Raw genomic sequence first — 27,442 nt, forward strand, 5'->3', positions numbered from 1 at the left:
TCTGCAATGGTAGGACTGCTAAGGAAAATGCATCACAAAACTATTACAAGTTTTCGGGCAGCAATGGGCTACCCGGAATGTGTAAAAGGATGTAAGAGTCAGGGTTTGAACTATAACCCCTGCTGTTACACCTCTTTGGTCTCTCATTGGGGCAGGTGAATTAAAAATCGCTGAAATTATAAATGGCTGCAATTTTTTTTACAAAGTGTTCCATCAGTCACATAACCTAAAATAGCAGAGATTGTTCTTACTAATTGAAAATTTTCTCCCGGGTTGTATATTTCTGCCCTTAAAAACGTAAGAGTGGGGCTGCAATTGGAGTACTGCTTAGGAAAATGCATCAAAGACTATTACATGTTTTTGTACAGCAAGAGATGGGTAAATGGACGTAAGAGTCAGGGCACTAACGATAACCACTACTGATACACCTCTTTGGTTTCTCAATGTTGGTAACACAACGTAAAAGATGTGGGCGTAATTTCTCCATTATCCCCAAATTCTGACATTTTACTCGCTTGACAGATCAAAAATTGTTAGAGTAGCCTGGGTCCAGAGAGATGTTGTAATAAATGCGCTGAAGTGCGCTGCTTTTTCAAAAAGTTCACCTCAAAAAACTCAAAAAAAAAACGTTCTGAAACTTTGCAAGAAACGCGCGGAAAAACAACTGAGTTTGCAAAATTTTGGAATGGGGGATCCTTTGTTGTGATTATAAGCTAAATGGTCAAAAATTGTCTCAGACTCGATTTTGCTTCTATTCCTAATGTTCCAATTTGAGTGAAGATACGGTCTGATTTTGTTTTACCCTCAATTTGGTTCGGTCGGTCGTAATTTGCGGATAGTCAGAGAATGCCAAAATTATTTACTGTTTACGTAGAAATTGAAAGGGAATCTATGTTTTCATTTGTTTCTGATAGTAAGGGCTTCATTAATTGACATTCATTTGGTTTCTGCGGCAAAGTTGTGAATCCGAAGTCTCTATTCTCATTGACATGCTCTCTGAATTGAATAAGTGTTTGACTTTTGTTTTTGTGTTCTTTCTTGCTTTAAATTTTGTAAAAAAACTGAAAAGTCTGAAACTTTGATATCAGACTACGTATATGAACATGTGCATGTGAGCGAACACTTTTTACATCCTGACTAAAATCGATTTACTTGCATCTCTAGCTTTCAACCTTTTAAAAAATGCAATGAATTTCGACACTTCAAATTAGAAGAATTTTTCTCTATGCTTAACTAACATGCAAGATTGATATGACAGTTTTGAATTCCGAGATTCTGTGTTAAATGTTCAGGAAACATTTCTGCAGACTGTTAAAATCCAATCTTGCGAGTATAGAAAGTCAAATTAGAAACCAGTGAAAATAAAATTGAAAATTGAGCTTCCACACGCTGCCTTGCGTATTGAAGACTGCTAACAAACTGTAGCTCGGCTTACGATATTAGGCGAATGCTTCATTATCCAAAGGTAACTTCTCTATCATTAAGCAAAAAAGTTTTATGGAACACCTTGTGGAAATTATGCAAAAACGAATCACAACACAGAAAGACATTATAGAAAATTCCAAGAATTCTAAAAGGGATTTTCTCTCAGATATTCGTTTGCGGCAATTGGTTCGCGTTCCATCCCACAATTGTGTTGTCACTTTTCTGGAAAATTCCCAAGCCCCAAATGTGTAAACTCTTGACACCATTTTTGAAAAGTTTTAAAATCTTTTTCTTTTCAGCTAGAACTTTTGACAAAATCTTGTTCTCAGATGTTCTTGAGGGCTGTACAGCAGAGTTTACAGGGTTTAATAGTAGTAAATTTTTATTTGCGCTCCTCTTAAATCGGGGAAATTGTTAAACATACAGCAGAATATCATAGCGTGATTTTTATTTTATTTGTCTAATGCCCTTTCAAATTTTACCTAAATTTTTTTGCCTAATGGCTGGCAAATTTGGACTAACCCAACTGCGCTTCGCCCTTATATCTCATTCCACGAATGCTCACATCCCACATGAACTAGTAAAACTATAAATACTCTTGAACGACTACGTGGGGCAGGTGAAATAAAAGTCGCTGAAATTATAAATTGCTGCAATTTTTTTTACAAAGTGTTCCATCAGTCACATAACCTAAAATAGCAAAGATTGTTCTTACAAATTGAAAATTTTCTCCCGGGTTGTATATTTCTGCCCTTAAAAACGTAAGAGTGGGGCTGCAATTGGAGTACTGCTTAGGAAAATGCATCAAAGACTATTACAGGTTTTTGGGCAGCAATGGGCTACCCGGAATGTGTAAAAGGATGTAAGAGTCAGGATTTGAACGATAACCCCTACTGTTACACCTCTGTGGTCTCTCATAGAGGGTAACACGACGTGAGAGTTGTGGGCGTAATTTCTCTATTATTCCCAAATTCTTAAATTTTACTCCCTTGACAGATCAAAAATTGTTGTAGTAGCCTGGGTCGAGAAAAACAATGTAGTAAATGCGCTGAAGATCGCTGCTTTTTCAAAAAGTTCACCACAAAAAGCTTTAAAAAAATGCGCTGAAATGTGCTGAAATGCGCTGAAACTTTGCAAGAAACGCGCGGAAAAAAACAACTGAGTTTTCAAAAAATTGGAAAGGGGGATCCTTTATTGTGATGAAAAGCTAAATGGTCAAAAATTGTCTCAGACTCGAGTTTGCTTCTAATCATAATGTTTCAATTTGAGTTAAGAGACGGTCTGATTTTGTTTCACCCTGAATTTGGTTCGGCCGTTCGTAATTTGGGGATAGTCAGTGAACGCCAAAGTTATTTACTGTCTAGGTAGAAATTGAATGGGAGTCTATCTTTATATTTGTTTCTGATACTAACGGTTTAACTACTTGAAATTCAATTGTTTTCTGCAGCAAAGTTTTGAATCTGAAGTTTCTATTTTCATTGACGTGCTCCCTGAATTGGATAAACGTTTGACTTTTGTTTTGTGTTCCTTCTTGCTTTACATTTTCTAAATAAACTGAAAAGTCTGAAACTTCGATTTCAGACTACGTATATATACGTGTGTATGTGAGCGAACACTATTTACTTCATGACTAAAATCAATTTACTGGCATCTTTAGCTTTCAACCTCTTAAAAAATGCAAAAGATTTCGCCAATTGAATATGTAAAGTTTTTTTATGCTTAACTAACATGCAAGATTGATATGCCAGTTGTGAATTCGGAAATTCTGCGTTTAATGTTCTGGAGACATATTTGCAGACTGTTAAATATCAAATCTTGCGAGTATAGAAAGTCAAATTAGAAAACAGTGAAACTAAAATTGAAGCTTGAGCTTCCACATGCTGCTTTGCGTATTGAAGATTGCTAACAAACTGTGTCTGAGCTTACGATAATAGGCGAAAGCTTTATCATTCAAAGGAAATTTCTCTATCATTAAGCACAAATATTTTAACGAACACTTTAAGGAAGTTATGCAAAAACGAAATAAAACACAGAAAGACATTATATAAAATTTCAAGAAATCTTAAAGGGATTTTCTCTCAGATATTTGTTTGCGGCAATTGGTTCGCGTTCCATCTCACAATTGTGTTGTCATTTTTCTGTAGCAATCCCATGCCACAATTATCTCTTGATCCAACTTTTGAAAAGTTTTAAAATCTGTTCCTTTTCAGCAAGAACTTTTGACAAAATCCTGTTCTCAGATGTTCCTGATGGCTGTGCAACAGAATTTCCATGGTTTAATAGCAGTAAGGTTTTATTTGCGCTCACCTCAATGCAGGTCATTTGTTAGGCATACAGGAGAATATTATAGCGAGAAGTTTTTTTTGACGCACCGCCTTAAAGAAGAAAAATAACTTTTATCAAGTTTAGCCTAACTGCGCCTCCACCTTACAGGGTTTAATAGTAGTTGATTTTTAATTGCGCTCATCTTAATTCAGGGAAATTGTTAAAGATACAGGAGAATATTATAGCGTGAGGTTTAGTTTGAAGCACCGCCTTAAAGTAGTTTAATACGTTTTCGCCTAATTTCCGTAAAATGCTAAATTTTTTTGCCTAATGGCTTGCAAATTTGGACTAACCCAACTGCGCTTCCACTTTATATCTCGTTCCACGAATGCTTAAATCCCAAATGAACAAGACTAAACTAGCAGAACTATATATACTCTTGAAATCTTTGTAGGAAGGAATAATGATATCAGTTGCATTGAAATTCCCTGAAATTATAAATGGCTGGAATTTCTTTTTATAAGATGTTCCATCAGTCGCATAAAAAAAATAACAAAAATTGTTCTTGCTAATTGAAAGTTCCCTCCCGGGCTGAATATTTCCGCCTATAAAAACGTAAGACTGGGTCTGAAATGGTAGGACTGCTAAGGAAATTGCGTCACAAAACTCTTACATGTTTTTGTACAGCAATGGACTACCCAGGATGGGTGAAAGGATGTAAAAGCCAGGGCATTAACTGTAACCACTACTGATACACCTCTTTGGTTTCTCATTGAGGGTAACACGACGTAAGATTTGCGGTTGTAATTTCTCGGTTATCCCCAAATTCTGACATTTTACTCTCTTGACAGACCAAAAATTGTTAGAGTAGCATGGGTCGAGAGATATATTGTAATAAATGCGCTGAAGTGCGCTGCTTTTTCAAAAATTTCACCTCAAAAACTTTTAAAAAAAACGTGCTGAAATTTGCAGAAATGCGCTGACAATTTGCAAGAAACGCGCGGAAAAACAACTGAGTTTTCAAAATTTCGGAATGGGGGATCCTTTGTTGTGATGATAAGTTAAATGGTCAAAAATTGTCTCAGACTCGACTTTGCTTCTATTCCTAATGTTCCGATTTGACCTAAGATACGGTCTGATTTTGTTTTACCCTCAATTTGGTTTGGTCGGTCGTAATTTGCGGATAGTCAGAGAACGCCAAAATTATTTACTGTTTACGTAGAAATTCAAAGGGAATCTATGTTTTCGTTTGTTTCTGATAATAAGGACCTAATTACTTGACATTCAATTAGTTTCTGCGGAAAAGTTGCGAATCCGAAGTCTCTATTCTCATTGAAGTGCTCTCTGAATTGTATAAGTGTTTGACTTTTGTTATTTTGTTCCTTCTTGCTTTAAATTTTGTAAAAAAAACTGAAAAGTCTGAAACTTGGATATCAGACTACGTATATGTACTTGTGCATGTGAGTGAACACTTTTTACATCCTGACTAAAATCGATTTACTGGCATCTCTAGCTTTCAACCTTTTAAAAAATGCAATGAATTTCGACACTTTAAATTAGAAGATTTTTTCTCTATGCGTAACTAATATGCAAGATTGATATGACAGTTTTAAATTCGGAGATTCTGCGTTAAATGTTCAGGAAAAATTTCTGCAGACTGTTAAAAATCAAATCTTGCGAGTATAGAAAGTCAAATTAGAAACCAGTGAAACTAAAATTGAAGCTTGAGCTTCCTCACGCTGCCTTGCGTATTGAAGACTGCTAATAAACTGTATCTCGGCTTACGATATTAGGAGAAAGCTTCATTATCCAAAGGTAATTTTTCTATTATTAAGTACAAAGATTTTAGCAAAAACTCCGTGGAAATTATGCAAAACCGAACCAAAACACAGAGAGACATTATATAAAATTCAAAGAAGTCTAAAAGGGATTTTCTCTCAGATGTTCGTTTGCGGCAATTGGTTCGCGTTCCATCCCACAATTGTGTTGTCACTTTTCTGGAAAATTCTCAAGCCCCAAATGTGTAAACTCTTGACACCATTTTTGAAAAGTTTTAAAATTTTTTCCTTTTCAGCCAGAACTTTTGACAAAATCCTGTTCTCAGATGTTCTTGAGGGCTGTACAGCAGAGTTTACAGGGTTTAATAGTAGTTGATTTTTAATTCCGCTCATCTTAATTCAGGGAAATTGTTAAAGATACAGGAGAATATTATAGCGTGAGGCTTGTTTGAAGCACCGCCTTAAAGTAGTTTAATACGTTTTCGCCTAATTTCCGTAAAATGCTAAATTTTTTTGCCTAATGGCTTGCAATATTGGACTAACCCAACTGCGCTTCCACCTCATATCTCATTCTTACGAATGCTCAAATCCCACGTCAACTAGTAAAACTATAAAAACTCTTGAACGACTTCGTAGGGAGAAATAATGATATCCGGTGCATTGAAATTCCCTGAAATTATTAATGGCTGCAATTTTTTTTTTACAAAATGTTCCCTCAGTCACATAACCTAAAATAACAAAGATTGTTCTTACTAATTGAAATTTTCTCCTGGGTTGTATATTTCCGCCCTTAAAAACGTAAGAGTGGGGCTGCAATTGGAGTACTGCTTAGGAAATTGCATCAAAAAGCTATTACAGGTTTTTGGGCAGCAATGGGCTACCCGTAATGTGTAAAAGGATGTAAGAGTCAGTATTGAACGATAACCCCTACTGTTACACCTCTTTGGTCTCTCAAGGAGGGTAACACGACGTAAGAGTTGTCGGGGTAGTTTCTCCATTATCCCCAAACCCTTACATCATTTTCCCCACTTGACAGACCAAAAATCGTTAGAGTAGCTCGGAACGAGAAAAATAATGTAAGAAATGCGCTGAAGGGCGCTGCTTTTTCAAAAAGTTCGGCGCAAAAACCTTACAAAAACAGCACTTAGATGCGCTGAAACTTCGCAAGAAACTAGTGAGTTTTCAAAAATTAGCTTTCACTGAGAATCGAACCCTGCTCTCCACTAAGCCATTATTTCGTGCTTTTCCTCCCATTTAGTTTGATTTTATATTAATAAACAATTTAGGAAGAAATGCGCTGAAAATTTAGCGCATTTTTAACATATTCTCAGCGCTTTTCAGCACAGTTTTCAAAAAAGGGTTAATCGTTATATAAGAGAAATTTAAATGCCACGAAATTGAGGAATCGACGTCAAAAAGCGTTCACATCTACTAAATTAATTTTAAAGAAATGCGTTGAAAATGAAATACATTTCTTACAAAGCTTCAGCGGATTTAAGAGCAAAATTCTGTAGGTTTTTGCGCTAAAAAATTGAAAAATCAGCGTGTTTCAGCTCATTTCAGCGCATTTCAGCGCAATCAACTTAATTCATTCATAGTTTTAGCACATTCAGTGCACTTCTTACAAAACAATGCGCTGAAACGGCGGTGACATCTCGACCCGGGAGGGGGTTAATTTGTTTTTTAACCACTCACTCTTACTTCATTTTACCCACTTAGCAGCCCCTTGCAGCCCACTCTCACATCGTTGTATTGGTCAGAGGGGAGGGGGGTAATTCCTAAGTTCTTCGCATTGCAAACCCACTCTTACATCAGTTTGCACCCCCCCCCCCGACCAAATTAAATTACCGCTCTTAAACCAATTTTATCCCCCGTAGACAAATTACCCCCACCCCCACCCCCCGCTCGTACAACAAAGTGGGATGACTTTAGTGAGCACCGTCGACCCGAGTCGCTGAGCATTTATTTTTTATTTATCTTTGTTTAAACAAGATACTGCTTTCAGGCAAAGCGAATTTTATTATGATATGGAAACGCAATCAGTATGAGGGCACTTATATCCTTGATTTGAAAGACTTAGTATAGTTTATACCCGGGCCGAGATGTCCAACCCTAGTCCACCGTTATTATGCGAGATTAAGGGTGTAAAGCCTTTTCCACTCTTAAATAGCAGGAAAAAGATAGTAGGAGTGTAATTTTAAAAAATTACACTCTTTTTATACACTTTTTTATTATCTTTAATCCACTCTTTTTACACTCTTAAAAATTACTTTTGATTACACTCTTTCGTCGAATTTTTAGTGGGTAAAAGAGTGAAAAGTGTAAGTTTGAAGCGACTACACTCTTAGAAATACACCGCAATTTTGAAGAAATTACCCTCTTAGAACACTACAATTACACTGTTTTGTCCACTTATTTCCTTCTTTTCAACGGGTGTAAATCTTATCCAGGCTCAGCACAAGAAAAAAGATTACAAAAAAATTACAGAAACTGTGCTGCAATAAAGAAACTGATCTACGTCTTCAACCCAGAATGGAGAGGAAGAAGATACAGATGACAATGAAGCCTTTTTTGTCGTTTAGTTTTTTTGGTTTGGCCTGTCTTTGATCTTCTTTCTGCAGTCGAAGAGACTTTTGCAGGTTAATGGCATGTCTGATTCATTGCATAATGAGTTTCAAATCCACCTTTTCAACGCCGCTGGTTGCACATCGTTTGTTTTAATGTCCTTGATGCCAATGAATTATACAAAAGGAAAAAATAATTAAGATTAGGGGTTAATGAAGCGTCGAATTAGGTGAGGAAAATGTCGAACTTCAAGAAAAATGTCTGTTAATAACTTTTTAAAGAAGACAAGTTAGAACGTCTATGTTAGCCCATTTTGTTGCCGTGATAACGTACTTTATGAGTTTGTGTGGAAGTATATGCCAACATTCCGATTTGTTCACAAAATTTTAATGAACCCTCGAATTGGGTGAAGAAAATGTCGAACTTCATGAAAAACGTCTGTTAATAACTTTTTGAAGAAGACGAGTTAGAAAGTTTATGGTGGCTCATTTTGTCGCCGTGATAATGTACTTTTACAATATACATAGATCTATTTTCGATTTTGTTTATTTGTATTTAAGTTTTTCAAAAATTAGCGATTTCGGGGGCAAAAGTTGGGCATTTTTGACTAAATTTCCCACTTTTTTAAGACAAAACATACAAGTTTTTAATATCATTGTAAACTAGAACTCACTCTTCCAATGGCCATATAATTATGTTTTTTTTAGCATTGCCAAACAAGAGAATGCGAGAGCAATGTAGAGACTGAAATCCGGGTCGATTTTCGCAAAATTTTCAAATTTTCAAAGTTGTTTAGTTTAACAACTTTTTTGTTACGAATCTTTTTCGGAAGTATATTAGATTATTTTCCTGCTCATTTAATTCTCTTTACGAATATATAAGGGTTGAAAAGTTTCGGTCAAATTTCATTGCCTAATGTTTCGATTTTCTAAACTTTCCTGAAAATAGGCAAATTTCAGGCAAAATATCGAAAATCGAGTTTTTCTTCCTTTACTTTTTTAACTTTTTAACGCCAGGTTGATGCCCCAGTTCATGCTGATTCCCAAATATATTCATTGTTAAAATTTGGCTCAGTAGTTTTCGAGATAACTACTGAACTAAACCTTTTTCGGACGCATGCCAGGGCCCCCCACCGTCCCAGCTACCCACCCGCCAACTGCAAACCTTTTTTTTATGTGTTCCCGTTCCATTTTTGAAGTCCCACTTATTTAGTTACATGCTATGTGAAACCAACTTTCCAAAGATATACTTTTTAAATTTCAAGTTTCGAAGTGCTCTCTTCAGAGTTGTTCACTACAAAGCAGGGTTTGAAAATTTCGTTTGGTGTGTTGCCTCACTGTAACGTGCCATGCTCAGCGTGAGGCAGCACAATTGAAGCCAGCATCACCTGCCTCCGCTGCTTGAACTCGCATGAATAGAGCATTTGAAATTCCGCAACGTATACGAATGTTTCAGATTCTTGAAAAGAACAGCGATAGAATGGCGATTACTCCAGCACGCTGCAATGACCCCCCAGAACACGTCACGTTTCACCCAGAGCATGTCCCCCCAGAGCACGTGACGACCTCACGGTCCATAAAGCGATCGTCGGTGATTCCATCTTTGACAGCATATGTGTTAAGAACTGTGTTCCCTATTCTTTATCTGAGGAAAATTTTAATCAGTTTTATGTGTTGCTGGACACCTTAACCGTCTACAGAAATGCCATCCTGGCTGTAGGTGGTAACAACCTGGCTGCGCGCATTGGATCGGGCGAAAAACCAGCTGATGTATTGGAGAAAACACGGGCATTATACAGTGCCATCAGAAATTTAGAGAACCGTCCGAGAGTAATTGTGTGTATTGTACAGAAGCGAAATTGCACACATTTTAACATCCAACGGTTCAAAGCGCAACTAAACCAGTCAAATTTGCCTTTTTTCAAGCTGCACAAGGAAGTGCTCAAAGCCAAGTCTTTTTTACTTGACGGCGTTCATCTGAACGAGAAGGGTAGGAAAGAGCTGGCTTGCGCAATCAACAAAGCCCTGCGAGAAAATCAATAGAATTAGCTTAGATTTGATTGCTTTTTTTGAATACTTCTACTTTTGTTTACTTTTGATTACTTTGATTTACTTGTAGTATTGCAATTTGATTGCTTTCTTTGAATATTTGTACAGTGTAATCCAAAGAGTGTAAAAATAAGTTATTCCACTCTTCATCCACCGTTAAATCTTAAATTCTACCACTAAAATTAAACTTTAACAGGTAATTCCACCCTTAATAAGGGGGAACTAACGGTGTAAAAATATTATTTTTACACTCTTTACACTCTTTTCCCTGTTATTTTTCGACAAAATCCTCGGCCCGGGTAATTATGCCTCGCGAAAAGTCCGGATAGTATAGTCAGGATGAGGTCCGCTCCCCGAGGCAGGTATCGGCCAGCCCGACTTCGGTCGTAGAACGGGGGTCTGGGGAAAACTTGAGTCGCCCTCTCCGTCTTGCAAATGGCATTTCTGGTCGGTTCGGTCTGGTAAATACCCACATTCAAGGCCAAGAGATCCAGCTTAAAGAAGAGCCGGTCCCCAAAAATTGTATAAATTTGCGCTGCATTAGTTTTTTTTTAAAAAAATAGCCAATCATTGGTTGGTTCGAGTCGGTCTGGCCAACACCTGTCCAGGGTCCCAAACCTCATCTTTTTTATAACATCTGGCTCTGTCTGGGTCAAATGTCCTCCTTAAAACCTTCCCATTTTGTTGCAAGAGTGAGGGGGGGTCAATTTGTCTATGGGGCTAAATTGATGCAATAGCTCAGTTGTGATTTGGTCTGGGAGCAAAATTATGAGAGGATATTTGAGGAATTAACCCCTGACTAAAATTGCGAATTAAAAGTGGGCTGCAGTGGGAGGACTTTTGAGCAATTACCCCCTGGTCAAAATTGCGGTGTAAGAGTAGGCTGAAATGAGCTGCAAGGGGAAGACTTTTGAGGATTCCCCCCCACCCCCTGAAAAATGTCTAGGTAAGAGTGGGCTGCAATGAAAGGCGTTTTGAGGAATTAACCCAACCCTGACCAAAATTGTGACCTAGGAGTGGAATGAAAAGGGAGTTCTTTTGTGGAATCATGCCCCTGGCCACAATTTCGATGCAAGGGTGGACAACAATGGGCTGAAATGAGAGGAATTTTGAGGAATTAACACCCCGATTGGCCATAACGGCGATGTAAGAAGGGGCTGCAATGAGCTGCAACGAGAGGAATTTCGAGGAAATACCAATCTCTTGCTAAAATTGCGATGCAGGCGTGGGAATAAAAGTTGTGATGGACGCAATGAATGTTAGGACTTTTAACGAAATACCCCAAACCTAAGAATTGAGCTTACAAGGGGAAAATGATGAAAGAATGAGGGTTAATTTAAACTGATGTAAGAATTGGGCTGCCAAGTTGGACAAAATCGTGTATGATTGAATGGGAAATTTATTGTGACGGGTAAAAAGTTTCAAGAGTTGGGCTGCCAAGGGGAATTATTGTGTTAGTGTGAGGAGGTAATTTCTACGGAGAGGCTAAAATGGTTTGAGAATTGGATTGCCAGAGTGTAAAATGGTGTACAATTGAGGAGGTGATTTGTTGAGAGGGGTAAAAGGATGTAAAGTTTTAGTAATAATCTACCGATGGGGGAGGACAAAAAATGCGCTCAAATGTGCTGAATTGCGCTGAAAACTACTGAGTTTCAAAAAAGAGCTATCACTGAGAATCGAACCCTGCTCTCCGGTACCGTATCCTTCTATCATTCCACTGAGCCATTGTTTTTTGCTTTTCCTCCATTTATATTGATTTTAGATTATTCAACAATTTAAGAAGAAATGCACTGAAATTATGTAATAAATGCGTTGAAAATATAGCGCATTTTTCACATATTTTCAGCGCTCGTCAGCGCAGTTTTTAAGAAAAACTTAATGGTTGCATAAGAGAAATTTAAATGGCACAAAATCGAGGAATCGGTGTCAAAAAGCGTTTAAATCTACTAATTAATTTTAAGAAATGCTCTGTAATTGAAATACATTTCTTACAAAGTTTCATTGGTTTTTACACAATTTTGATGCACGAGTGGGCAAAAATGGGATAAAGTGGGAGGAATTTTGAGGAATTAACACCCAACTGGCCATAACGGCGACGTAAAGAGGGGCTGCACTAGGCTGCAACGAAATGAATTTCGAGGAATTACCCTTCTCCTCGAAATTCATTGCGATGTAGGAGTGGGAGAGTAGGTTGTAATGGACGCAATGTAGGAATTTTAAGGAAATACGCCAGACCTAAGAATTGAGCCTACAAGGGGAAAATTATGAAAGAGTGGGGGGTAGTTTTAGCTGATGTAAGAATTTGGCTGCCAACTGGGATAAAATGGTGTATTTCTGAGGGGGTTTTTTGTTGAGACCAGGTAAAATTATTCAAGAGTTGGGCTGCCAAGGGGGAATTATTGTGTAAGAGTGAGGAGGTAATTTCTTCGGAAAGGCTAAAATGGTTTGAGAATTGGATTGCCTAGTGGGTAAAAGGGTGTAATAATGAGGAGGTGATTTGTTGAGAGGGTTAAAAGGATGTATGGCTTTAGTATTAGGGTCCCAATGGGGGAGGGGGTAAAATGATGTAAGAGTGAGGGGTAATTTGTTCAGAGGGGTTTATTCTAAAATTTTTTTTCATATAGATGGACCGTCAAGAGTTGGCAAGCAATGATGGCCAGGAGGCTAAGGAGAACTGTTTGGGTGTACAGAGGTTTTGAGGGCAAGACTGTCTAGGGCTCAAACATCGTTAGTTTAGCGCTTCCAAGGGGGTTCTAAGATTATTAAGCTACTTTTTCCTAATAATTCCTCACATTGCAGCCTCAATATTACATTTTTTTGGGCGGAAAAGTTCGACATAGGTGTTTAAAATATCTGAAACTTTTCAGATACTTAGAATTTTCAAACTTTCACTTTGGTGCCAAACCAAACACACATTAAATTTGGGTTTTTAAAGCTGAATGATTACAAAACTATATTTTTCCAACCTTTAGGAAGCCCAATGCAGAATGTGCTAGCATCACTTTTGCATATTTGTTCCATGTCAAATACGTTATTCAGTTTTTTGTACTGTAAATGGTTAACGAGTAGTCTGGTCCCAAATCTCAAATAAATCTGCATCCCCAGTGCCATCACTCCTAGCTGGTTGCCAAGACGACCACGACAACCAGAAACAGAGTACCCTGCAAACAGTCACGGAATTCAGACCTTTGTTCATCAGCAGGTGGAAAGAACCTCTACCCATTCTATAAATTGGTTTGGGGTATCGCAGTTAGACTGATGGCCATGTTAAGTTAAAAACTACTTGGGTCTAAAAAACTTGACCCACTGCTACTTTTCAATGAAAAAGTGAACTCAAAGCTAATTTTAATTTAAGAGATTATAGTATTTCACGTGTTGTTTCCAAAAAATTTTTCGCTTGTAAAATGAAGTCTTCAGCCTTCGATTTTACAGAAAATTTCATCTGAAATTTTAAGTCTTTCTTTTGTACTTTTAAGATAAAGGGCGTTTTTCAGCACCCGGATCGAAGCTCACAATAGTTCAACTAAAAAAAATATGCAAGATGAGAGGTGAATGCGGTAAAGTTTGTCAGATATGAAGTGAATGCGGTGAAATCACATAAAACAGGGTAAGCGTGGTGAAACAATATGCCAGGAAGCGGTGAATTTACATAATTTCATTGCAGAATTCAGCGGTGAGGTTGCATAAATTCAACGATTAACTTAGTGGTAAAATACATAAATTAACCGCTCAGGAAAAAGGGTTAAAATTTATTTGAGATAATCGTGATTGCGGTGAAATTACCTAATTTTTACCGCTCAACATAGTTGTAAAGTTAAAAAAAGAAGAAAGTTAAAAGTTGTAAAGTTAAAAAAAACCGCTAAGAAGAAAGTAGCAAAATTATGCGAGATAATCAGAGAGTGCGGTGCACTTACATAATTTCAAATCTTAAATTAGTGGTGAAATTCCAAAAATAAACTGCTCAGAAAAAATGTCAAATATATGTGAGACAAGCAGTGAATGCGATGAAATTACATCGTTCATCTCTCGCTCGTCTCTAGCGTTCTCTCACTCTGCCGCCATCCTTTTTGAGTCTGTTTATATGTTTGATCTGATGTCATATCTTTTTGTTCATTTCAGAACCCGTGAATTAGTTTTCAAAAAAATCTTATCTATTCAGATGTTCACTTCATACTTAATATTGGTAGGCAAGTTCCTCGAATTTTGATCACGTTAGCAAAAACGGCTATTAGTATTCAGAAGGATGTTCATGTACCTCACTCGACTTCTGTGGCAAATTAATTTGAGAAAAGCCGTGAATGCGGTGAATGCAGTGAATAATTTATTTGCCCGCGCAGTGGAATAATAACATGTAGACATGCAGTAGATGAGAGGTTCCAACCACTGTCCAGAAGTTTGTTTTTTTTTTGTAAGAATTTGTTGGATGCGGTGAGCATAAAAAATCAAAAAAATTTGGAGGAATTCATCACTGATATATCTTGGGTGACTCATATCGAATATGTTTTCGACTGATTGCGTAGATGTTAAGATAGCTTATAAATTGCTCAAGGTGAGGTAGACCTCCAAACAAATTTTTATCGAAAGAGAAAAATCAATAATGGGCAAAAATATAGGATGTTGCACCTTAAAAACCAATTGCTAATTTTTTTGAAACGCAGTCATCTCGGCCTGGTAAAATTTACCATCTACAAGGGTGAAAACTTCTAACATGCATAAAACTCTATATGATACAACTCTCGAGAGTCTGTTTTTGTATATTTTTGACTCAAAATGCGAAAAATATAACTCAAACAAGAACTAAAAAACACGAATGTTTACAAATTTTGTAACAAATTTGTCACTGGGTCAATAAGAAAGATCCCTAAAAAACATATGAAAGAAACAAGTAGAAGGTAAAATTAAGGAAAAACTAATTAGCGAAATAATAATTTTACATAAACGTGTTCAAAATGACAGACAAAAAAGCTTTGATTAATCAATTCCGCTCGGAGTCTAACCAACAACGAATGACGCAAATGTTCACAAAGAGTTTCTTCGGATGTATCATGTAAAAAAGGTCATTTCAACCAAGACTTTGCAGATCTTCTCAAAAGGGGTACCAAAAATACAGCAAAAAGATATCAACAAAGCTTCATTATTGTGTTTATTGGAAAAACAGTAATCTAATGAATAAGAGCAGTAGTGCTTGTTTATAAAACGTCTACAAATGTCAGAGAGTCCATTTTCTATGGATTTAGAGAGTTGCCTCCAAAAAAAATTTCTGTGATATCAGCAAGACTTTGAAAAAAATTTTGAGGGCCCATTCCCTTTATAGTCCCCAGCTTAGTGGTCAAATAAGATATAGACCCCAATAACACCAGATGTTCTCTTTTTTCATATAATCCCGGGCGGTTTGGGTGTCTTTTGTGGAAAAGATAAAACTAAAGCGATCGTAGAGTTTCTTTTGCGATTAACGACTCGAAAAACAAAACTAGAGTGCTTGTCATCGCAATTACTGACAAATATTGCAACCATTACTTCAAAATCTTTATCTCATTCGTACATCAATGGTTTCATGTACGGTTCTTTCATATTCACTGCCCGGGTTGAGGCGTCCCCACTAAAAATCGCTAAAAGATGTAAACTTTGCGGCAAATTTGAGAAAAAGTATAAGATTTGCGTTCAATGCAATGAATGCGGAGAAAAAAATCTTAAGTGGTGAGACTTTTTTTTCACCGCTTAAGCATTGAAAGAAACTTTTTCACCACTGCCAGCAGAATGAGGTAAAAAAATTTTTCGCGGCTACCAGCAGAACGCGATGAAAAAAATTTTCACCGCTAAAATAGCAAATCACACAAATTTTTACCACGCTAATTTCAACGGTTATCTTAAATTCTCAGAAAATATCACTGAAGTAAGTGACAAAAAGCGCAATGGAATAAGAAATTGCAGACAATCAGGAGGCGAGAGGTTCGAACCCGTGTAATCAGTTTCTTTTTCGTAAGAAATCCAGTGAATGCAGTGAAAAAACTTTTCACCGCTAAAAACTGCAAAATTCACAGCATTCAACATTAAGAGATACGGGCGCTTTGCGGTTAAAAAATTTTTTTTCACCGCAGTTCACAAATTATAGGCCAAATCTCAACCCAGGTGGGTATCTTGCAAGATTCCTGAAAATCCACCGGTTCTCCGTTAAGAATTCTACAAAGCCTACTGTTTTCTTGTAAGATTTCTGCATAAACAACAGCTATCTTGCAAGATGCCTGAAAATTCAACGGTTATCTTGAAAGATTTTTTAATATCCGACAGATCTTTTTTGCAAAATCCCAGCAATTTGGTCGGTTATCTTGCAATATTCATGAAATTCCGACGGAAACCGTGCAAAATTCCACCACAACCGAGATTTATCTTGCAAGATTCCTGCCTATCTGATGGTTCTCTTTCAAGGTTCTTGCGTATTTGACTGTTACCATGCAAGACTTCTGCATATCCCACGGTTATTTTGAAGGGTTCCGCTTGTTATCTTCCATAACACTTCCATATCCGATGTTTATCTTCCGCATAGCCAAGGGTTCACCTGCATATCAAATTGTTGTCTTGCAAGATTCGAAAATACTTTTCGGTTCTCATGCAAAATTCTTGCATTTACAACGGATTTGCTGCAGAATCTCAACGTATCAGACGTCTTTCTGCCGAGGTTGTAGTGCATACGATAGTAATCTTACATGATTCCTGCTTATACAAAGTTTGTCTTGCAAGCTTTTAATGAATATCCGAGGAATGTACTAATAGATTCTGCCATATCCGTTGTTTCTCTTAAAGATTCTTGCATAACCGTAGTTATTTTGCAAGATTCAGGATTCGTGAACGGTCGCTTAAATTGCAAGATTCCTGAATATCAAAAAGTTATCTTGCAATAGTTTTGCAATTTACCATTTTCTGCGACATCCGTTGGTCATCCTACAACTTATTAGACGCTTGTCTGCCAAGATTGTTATATATACAACAGTTATCTTGCTAGATTCCTGAACATGCAGAAGTTGTCTTGCAAGATCACTGATTATCGTACGGAAAAATTATAAGGTTCTGTCATATCAGTCGGTCATCTTGCAAGGTTTGTGAGTATCTGCTGGTTATCTACCAGAACACTCGTTATTCCGACCTTTATCTTGCAAAATTCCTGCAATATCCGACGGTTAACTTGCAAGACTCCCGCATATCCAATCCCATCGTTATCATGCAAAACTCCTCCAAATGACATTTATCTCAAAAAATTTCAGCCAAACTATGGTTATACCCTGGTTTTCTGTATTTACGATGATTATTTTGCAAGATTTGGGAATCGTGAATATGCGACGATTATCTTACAAATCTCCGGCACAACTGACTGTTATATTGCAGGCTTTCTGAATATGCACCGGCTATCTTGCAAGATTCTTGCATAGCCAACGGATGTCTCACAAAATTCAAACTTAACAGACACTTTCGTGACAAGATCATTAGATATTAAAAAAAACTCCTGCAAGATAACTGAAAAAAAAGGTTCCTGAAAATCAGCTTGTTATCATATATAACACTCCCAAATTCGATGTTTATCTCCCGCACAGCCGACGGTTCTCCTGCAAATCCAATTGTTATCTTGCAAGATTCGGAAATACATTTCGGTTCTCATGCAAGATTCTTGCATTTACAACGGATTTACTGCAAAATTTCAAACTATCTGACGTCTGTCTGCCGAGGTTGTTTATCCGATAGTCATCTTGCATGATTCCTGATTATATAAGGTTTGTCTTGCAAGGTTTAAAGATTATCTGAGGAATATCTTACCAGATTCTGCCGTAAGCGGTGTTTATCTTGAAGATTCCTCCATAATCGTAGTTATCTTGCAAAATTCAAGATACTTGATGATAGGAGGGTTGGTTATATTGCAAGATTCCTGCATATCCAAAAGTTATCTTGCAATAGTTTTGGAAATCCCGACAGTTATTCTACAATATTCTGCGACATCCGTTAGTCACGCTGCAATTTCTTAGACGCGTGTCTGGCAGGATTATTTATATATACCACAGTTTTCTTGCTAGATTCCTGAACATGCAGAGGTTGTCTTGCAAGATCCCTGTTTATCGTAGAGAAATATTATAAGGTTCTGGCATATCCGTCGGTCATCTTGCAGGGTGTGTGAGTATCTGCTTGTTATCTTCCAGAACATCCGTTATTCCGACGCTTGTCTTGCAAAATTCCTGCAATATCGGACAGTTAAGTTGCAAGACTCCCGCAGATCCATTCCCATCGTTATCATGCAAAACTCCTCCAAATGACAGATATCTTTAAAAATTCCACCGAAACTGTGGTCATACCCTGGCTTTCTGGATTTACGCTGATTATATTGCAAGAATGGAGAATCGTGAATATGCGGTGGTTATCTTTCTTTTTTTTCCACAATAAATGACTGTTGTTTTGCAGGTTTTCTGGATATGCATCGGCTATCTTGCAGGATCCTTGCATATCAAACGAATGTCTGACAAAATTCAAGCTTTTCAGACGCTTGTCTGCCAAGATTGTTAAATACAAAAAAGTTTTTTTGCTAGATACTTCAACATATAAAGGTCGGCTTGCAAAGTTACTGATTATCCGACGGAAATCATACAACATTCTGGCATATTCGTTGGTTGTCTTGCAAGATTCTTGCATTTACAACGGATATCCTTCAAAAAATTTAAATGTATCAGGCGCTTTTCAGCTGAGTTTTTAGTGTATACGACAGTTATCTTGCATGATTCCTGATTATACAAGTTTTTCCAGCAAGATTACTAACTATCCGAGGAATATCTTGCCAGATTCTACCATATGCGGTGTTTATCTTGAAGATTCCTGCATATGCGTAGTTATTTTACAAGATTCAGGATTTGTGAATGTCGGACGGTCGCTTATATTGCAAGATTCTTGAATATTCAAAAGCTATCTTGCAATAGTTTTGAAATTTACAATTTTCTGCGAAATCCGTTGGTCAACCTGCAACTTATTAGAGGCTTGTCTGCCAAGATTGTTATATATACAACAGTTGTATCGCTAGATTCCTGAACATGCAGAGGTTGTCTTGCAAGATCACTGATTATCGTACGGAAAAATTATGCGGTTCTGTCATATCCGTCGGTCATCTTGCAAGGTTTGTGAGTATCTGCTGGTTATCTACCAGAACACTCGTTATTCCGACCTTTATCTTGCAAAATTCCTGCAATATCCGACGGTTAACTTGCAAGACTCCCGCATATCCAATCCCATCGTTATCATGCAAAACTCCTCCAAATGACATTTATCTCAAAAAATTTCAGCCAAACTATGGTTATACCCTGGTTTTCTGTATTTACGATGATTATTTTGCAAGATTTGGGAATCGTGAATATGCGACGATTATCTTACAAATCTCCGGCACAACTGACTGTTATATTGCAGGCTTCCTGAATATGCACCGGCTATCTTGCAACATTCTTGCATAGCCAACGGATGTCTCACAAAATTCAAACTTATCAGACGCTTTCGTGACAAAATCATTAAATATTTTAAAAAATCTCTTGCCAGATAACTGAAAATATAAAAGATGCCTAGCATAGTTACTGATTATCCGACGAAAACCTTTGAACATTCTGGGATATCCGTCGGTCATCTTGCAAGATCTGTGACTATCTGCTGGCTATCTTCCATAGCTCCTGCAATTCCATCGTTTATTCTGCAAAATTCCAGCAATATCTGACGATTGCCAGATTCCTGCATACCCACCCATTATCTTCGAAAAATCCCACATTTGACGGATATCTTTAAAAATCCAGCAGGACTTGGGGTTATACGTAGACTATCTTGTAAGATTCAGTAATCGTGAATTTGCGACTTTTATCTTGCAAATTTCCGGCATAAATAGCTGCTATTTTGCATCTTTTCTTTACATGCCTCGGCCCTCTGGCATGGTTCCTGCATTTCCAACGGATATCTTGTAAAATTGAAACTTATCAGATGCTTGTCTCACAAGAACGCTATACATATAAAAGTTATCTTGCAAGATTCCTGAAAATATGAATGTTGTCTTGCAAGACTTCTGCATACCCCACTGTTTTTGAAGGGTTCCTGAAAATCAGCTGGTTATCATATATAACGCTCCCATATCCGATGTTTATCTCCCGCACAGCCGACGGTTCTCCTGCATATCCAATTGTTATCTTGCAAGATTCGGAAATACATTTCGGTTCTCATGCAAGATTCTTGCATTTACAACGGATTTACTGCAAAATTTCAAACTATCAGACGTCTGTCTGCCGAGGTTGTTTATCCGATAGTTATCTTGCATGATTCCTGATTATAAAAAGTTTGTCTTGCAAGGTTTAAAGATTATCTGAGGAATATCTTACCAGATTCTGCCATAAGCGGTGTTTATCTTGAAGATTCCTGTATAATCGTAGTTATCTTGCAAAATTCAAGATTCTTGATGATCGGAGGGTTGGTTATATTGCAAGATGTCCTGCATATCCAAAAATTATCTTGCAATAAATTTGAAAATCCCGACTGTTATTCTACAACGTTCTGCGACATCCGTTAGTCATCCTTCAATATCTTAGACGCTTGTCTGGCAGGATTGTTTATATATACAACAGTTGTCTTGCTAGATTCCTGAACATGCAGAGGTTGTCTTGCAAGATCCCTGTTTATCGTACGGAAATATTATAAGGTTCTGGCAGATCGGTCGGTCATCTTGCAAGGTTGTGAGTATCTGCTTGTTATCTTCCAGAACATCCGTTATTCCGACGTTTGTCTTGCAAAATTCCCGCAATATCCGACGGTTAACTTGCAAGACTCCCGCGTATCCAATCCCATCGTTATCATATAAAACTCCTTCAAATGACAGATATCTTTAAAAATTCCACCGAAACTGTGGTCATACCCTGGCTTTCTGGATTTACGCTGATTATATTGCAAGAATGGAGAATCGTGAATATGCGGCGGTTATCTTTCCTTTTTCCACAGTATATGACTATTGTTTTGCAGGTTTTCTGAAAATGAATCGGCTATCTTGCAAGATTCTTGCATATCCAACGAATGTCTTACAAAATTCAAGTTTTTCAGACGCTTGTCTGCCAAGATTGTTAAATATAAAAGAGTTTTCTTTCAAGATACTTCAACATATAAAGGTCGTCTCGCAAAGTTACTGATTATCCGACGGAAATCATACAACATTCTGGCGTATCCGTTGTTTGCCTTGCAAGATTCTTGCATTTAGAACGGTTATCCTGCAACAAATTTAAATGTATCAGACGCTTTTCTGCCGAGTTTTTAGTGTATACGACAGTTAACTTGCATGATTTCTGATTATGCAAAGTTTTTCCAGCAAGATTATTAATTATCCGAGGAAAAATTTGCCAGATTTTGCCGTATGCGATGTTATCTTGAATATTCCTGAATATGCGTATTTATTTTTTCAAGATTCAGGATTCGTGAATAACGGACGGTCGCTTATTTTGCAAGATTCCTGAATATCCAAAAGTTATCTTGCAATAGTTTTGATATTCTGACGGTTATTTTACATTTTTCTGCGACATTCGTTGGTCATCCTGCAGCTTGTTAGACGCTCGTCTGCCATGATTGTTATATATACAACAGTTGTCTTGCTAGATTCTTGAACATGCAAATGTTATCTTGCAAGATCACTAATTATTGAACGGAAATATTACAATACTGTGGATTTTCCGTAGTCTTCAGCTGCTAATCTGGTGAGTATCTGCTGGTGATCTTCCATTACTCCTGAACTTCCGTAGTTTATCTAGCGGCAGTATACGACAGTATCCGACGGTTAACTTGAAAGATTCCCGCACATCCAATCCGTATTTTGCTAAACTCCCCCATATGACAGATATTTTTAAAAGTTCCTGTAAAAACTGTGGTTATAACCTGGTTTTCTGGATGTAGGGAGATTTTATCAAAAGATTTAAGAATCGAGATTATGCGACGGTTATCTTACAAATTTCCGGCGTTTCTTACTGTTTTCTCACAAGTTTTTTGAATATGCCTCGGCTATATTGCAAGATTCTCGCATATCCACAGGATGTCTTACAGTATTCAAATTTATCAGACGCTTGTCTACCAAGATCGTTAAATATACAAATCTTCCTTGCTAGATCCTTAAATATAAAAGTTTTCTTGCAAGATGCCTGAACTTAAAGGTTTTCTTGCACAGTTAATGATTATCCCACGGAAATCAACATTTTGCCATATCCGTCGGTCATCTTGCAAGATTTGTGACTATCTGCTGGTTATCTTCCAGAGCTCCTGCAATTCCGTCGTTTATTCTGCAAAATTCCAGCAAAATCTGATACACACGGATTCCTGCATACGCACCCGTTATCTTAGAAAAATCCCACATATGACGGATATCTTTAAAAATCCACCAGGACTTGGGGTTATACGTAGATTATCTTGTAAGGTTCAGTAATTGTGAATATGCGACTTTTATCTTGCAAATTTCCGGCATAAATTACTGTTATTTTGCAAGTTTTTTTTACATGCCTCGACCATCTGGCATAGCTCTTGCATTTCCAACGGATGTCTTGCAAAATTGAAACTTATCAGATGCTTGTCTCACAAGAACGCTACACATAAAGAAGTTATCTGGAAAGATTCCTGAACATATGAAAGTTTTCTTGCAAGGTTACTGATAATCCGACGGTAATCTTACGTTTTTGTATAGCTGTTGGTCATTTTGCAAGATTCGTGACAATATGCTGGTTATCTTTCTTAGCTCCTGCAATTGCAATTCTGACGTTTACATTGCAAAAATCCCGCAATATCCGACAGTTAGCATGCAAGATTCTTGCATACCCAATCATTATCTTGCAAAAGTCCTCCATATGACGGATATCTGTAAGAAATTCAGCAGTATCTGAGGTTATACCCTTGATTCTTGGATAAGCGTAGATTACCTTGCAAGATTTAGAAATAGTGAATATCGATTGTTATCATGCAAATCTACGGCCTACTTGACTATTATTTTGCAAGTTTTCCAAGAATATGCAACGGTTATCTTCTGAAAATGCGGCATATCTGACTGATATTTTGCAAGTGTTTTTAACATGCATTGTCTATCTTTCAAGATTCTTGCATATCCAACGTATGTCTTGCACAATTCCCACTCATCAGATGCTAGTCTACCAAGATCGTTATATATCCAAACTTATCTCGCAATATTAAGGAACCTATAATGGTCGTCTTGCAAAGATTCTGATTATCCGGCAGAAGACTTAGATTTTTCTGGCATAACTGTCGGTCATCTTGCAGTATTCGTGATTCTATGTTGGTTATCTTGCAAGGTTCAGGAATTGTGAATATCCGATGTTTACTTTGCAATATTCGTTCACGTAAATATATCTCAAAAAAACTCCATCATTAGCCAGGTTTATCTTGCATATCTGGTGGTTATCTTACAAGACTCAGGATTCGTGAACATCCGGCGGTTATCTTGCAAGGTTCCTGCATATCCGAAAATTAATTTGCAAGTTTTTTGAAAATGCTTCGGTTATCATGCTCAATTATAGCATATCCAATTGATGTCTTGCAGGATTCCAACTTAGCAGACGCTTGTCTACCAACATCGTTATTCAATTGAAAGTTATTTTGCAAAATTCCTGAACATGCAAAGGTTGTCTTGCAAGGTTGTCTTGAATGTATCCGACAGAAATCTTGCAATGGTCTGGCATAACTGTTGTTCAATTTGCAAGATTCGTGATTATCTGCTGTGTATCTTCCGTTACTCCTGCAATTGCAATTCCGAGGTTTATCCTGCAAAATTTCAACAATATCTGACGGTTAGCATGCAAGATTCCTTCATATCCACTCATTATCTTGCAAAACTCATTCATATGACGGATATCTTTAAGAAATCCAACAGAATCTGAGGCTATACCCTTGATTCTTGGATATACGTAGATTATCTTGTAAGATTTAGAAATCGTGAATATCGATTGTTATCATGCAAATATACGGCATTCCGGACTGTTATTTTGCAAGTTTTCTTTGCAGTTATTGGCTATTTGGCATGATTCTTGCATGTCCAACGGATGTCGTGAAAAATTCAACTTTATCAGAAGCTTATCTTACAATAACGTTTTGAATACAAAAGATATCTTGCAAGATGCCTAAACATATGAACGTTGTCTTGCAAGGTTACTGATTATCAAACAGTAGTCTTACATTTTTCTTTTACAGCCGTTGGTCATCTCGTAAGATTCTTGATTATTTGCTGGTTATCATCCATTACTCCTACAATTGAGACACCGACGTTTATCCAGCAATACTCCAGCATATCTGACGGTTAACTTACAATATTCCTGCATATCCTGTATTTATCTTGCAGAACTCCTCCATATGACGGATATCTGCAAAAATTCCAGCAGAAATAGAGGTCATACCCGTGACTCCTGGATATACGGTGTTTATCTTGTAAGATTCAGGAATCGTGAATATGCAACGGTTATCTTCTGAAAATTCGGCATATCTGATTGATATTTTGCAAGTGTTCTTAACATGCATTGTCTATCTTGCAAGATTCTTGCATATCTAACGTATGTCTTGCACAATTCCCACTCATCAGATGCTAGTCTACCAAGATCGTTAAATATCCAAAGTTATCTCGCAATATTACGGAACCTATAATGGTCGTCTTGCAAAGATTCTGATTATCCGGCAGAAGTCTTACATTTTTCTGACATAACTGTCGGTCATCTTGCAGTATTCGTGATTCTCTGTTGGTTATCTTGCAAGGTTCAGGAATCGTGAATATCCGATGTTTACCTTGCAAAATTCCTTCAGGTAAATATATCTCAAATAACTCCATCTTTAGCCAGGTTTATCTTGCATATCTGGTGGTTATCTTACAAGACGCAGGATTCGTGAATATCCGGCGGTTATCTTGCAAGGTTCTTGCAAATCCGATAGCTAGTTTCCACGTTTTGTTGAAAATGCTGCGGTTATCGTGCAAGATGCTAGCATATCTAATGGACGTCATGCGAAATTCCAACTTATCAGACGCTTGTCTACCAACATCGTTATATAAATAACTATTATCTTGCAAGATTACTGAACATACAAAAGTTGTCTTGCAAGGTTACTCTTTATCGAGTCAACGAAAATCTTACAATGGTCTGGCATAACTGTTGGTAATCTTCCAGAGTTCGTAATTACCTGCTGGTTATCTTTCGTTACTCCTGCACTTCAACGTTTATCTTGCAAAATTATTCCATATGACGGGTATCTCTAAAAACCCGAGCAGAAACTAATATTATATGTCAGATTCCTACATATCCCGTAGTTATCTTTTAAGATTCAGGAATCGTGAATATTCGACGTTTACCTTGCAATATTCATTCATTCAAATGGTAACTTGAAAAACTCCACCATAAGCCAGGATTATTGTATAGATTCTTGCATATCTGGTGGTTATCTCACAAGATTCAGGATTTGTAAATATCCGACGGGTTTTCATGCAAGATTCCTTCATATCCGAAAAATTATTTTGAAATGTTTTTTTTGAAAATGCTCTGGATATCAAGCAATATGCTCGCATATTTCTACGGATCTCTTGCAATATTCCAACTTATCAGGTGCTTGTCTGCCGAGGTCGTTATATATATATATATATATATATATATATATATATATATATATATATAAATATTTTGCAAGATTCCCGAACATCCAGAGGTTGTCCTGCACGATTACCGATTATCCGACAGAAATCATGCAATATTCCGACATTTCTCTCGGCTTGTTCGCATATGACCAAATAGTGGCTGGCCAATATTTTAAAGCATTATTTGACTCGGTTGACCTGCATTCACTTGGGTACGATTTATAGAACTAATTTAAAGTAAAAATCTGGCTACCTGTTTTCATCACTGTCTTCTTCAAATCTTCACAATTGGGCACGGTGCCAATTTTTGGGTCAGGGGTCGTAGGTGCACGTGAATAATTGTCGGCAATATGATTAGATGGTGTTCTCTTTTCAGTTGGATGTTGCAATGTACACTTTGGTCGCTGGTTGACTATCAAAATGACAATTGTGAACAAAATAATAACTTTGCAGGAGCTTAAGCGTGGAAAACTGATAAACACTACAAGTTTGTGCGTAAAACTCATTTTCTTCTGGATAATTTTGTCCAGTATGTTGGTCAAAAGTAAACAAAATTTGGAATATGATTGAATTGATTTGAAGGGTGACTGAAATGGAATTGGTTTCTACAAAATAAATGATAAAGACATTAGATTTCAGAAAAAAGTTGCTAAAAATATCTAAAAGTAAATAATAATGGCAATCGCATTGATCTAGAGACTGACGCACTAACTAGCGTGGGCTAACAAAAGGTGAAGCTTATATATTATTTTAGATAATCATTAGAAAACAACTCCTGTGTGTCTCTGGAAGTAAAGACAAAGAAACAGGCAAAAGGCCGATTTAACTAGTTTTTTCCTTATGATGCAAGTAATAGAGGTAAGGTTCGTTTCTTAGTTCATCTTTTTTACAGTCATTTTTGCTTGTCTTTTTAGAATTCACACCCCTATTGACTTTAAAATGTGGTCATTACGTAACTTAAAAAGGGACGTTACGTAACTGCTCAATCTAAAGTTCATATGGAATTACATAACTGTTAATACAACGAAGTATGACCTTATCGGTTGCTTTATCATTCCTTCCTTATTTGGCAATCAGCTCCTGTAATCGCAAACTTTAGAAAATCTTCAGGTAATCAACATGTAGTCGATACCACCATTTTCATGATGAACAGCTTGGTTCATTTCACAGGTCGAGGTTTGCGTTAATGACCAGACCCATCAACTCACTTTAACTCGTTTTTGATCTTGCCATGACCACACCCATCCAGAATATAAACAACCATGATCAGCTCTTTTGTCGTACGCGCTCGTTTTACCACCTTTAACCACCCGTTAAATCACGACACATGGGGGATGGAGTGATCGACTGCGCCCAATTTTCTCAGAAATAGTAGATTGCTTTCTCTCTTGTAAAAAATTTTTTCACTGCAAAATCAGATTCTAAAATTCACTTGAAAATTGCAAAGTTCTTTTTTCAAATATAAGTTCCATCTCTAATGAATGCAACTAAATAAAAATCAGTCTATTTCACCTGCATGTTTTTGTAATCCTTTTTTATTGAGCAGTGAAGTCACTCTACTAACTAACTTTTTATATGTAACTAAAGTAACTAATTTCTCTTATAGTTGTTTAATTTTAATTCCGCCGTAGCCGGTCCTCAGGTCGGATGAGAAAAGAGGAGGGTAAACCAACAAAAAAATGCAGGAAAATCTCAAAAGTTGGTTTTTTCAATCA

The 27,442-nt window shown here is 37.1% G+C and overlaps 1 protein-coding gene across 1 annotated transcript in view; it reads right to left on the minus strand.

Annotated features, from left to right (window-relative positions):
- Positions 1–26,558, minus strand: part of LOC142349603 (uncharacterized) — a 210,474-nt gene extending 183,916 nt beyond the window's left edge. Inside the window, exons 1-2 of the mRNA XM_075401283.1 lie at positions 25,981–26,558; positions 13,048–13,242 (exon numbers count right to left, since the gene is read on the minus strand). Of these exons, the coding sequence (XP_075257398.1) occupies positions 13,048–13,242; positions 25,981–26,233 (448 nt within the window). The 5' untranslated portion in view covers positions 26,234–26,558. The remainder of the gene's footprint in view (positions 1–13,047; positions 13,243–25,980) is intronic.
- Between the last annotated feature and the right edge of the window lie 884 nt (positions 26,559–27,442).

Source organism: Convolutriloba macropyga, chromosome 11 (genome assembly GCF_964194025.1).
Source record: "Convolutriloba macropyga chromosome 11, txConMacr16.3, whole genome shotgun sequence".
Classification (NCBI taxonomy): Eukaryota; Metazoa; Xenacoelomorpha; order Acoela; family Convolutidae; genus Convolutriloba; species Convolutriloba macropyga.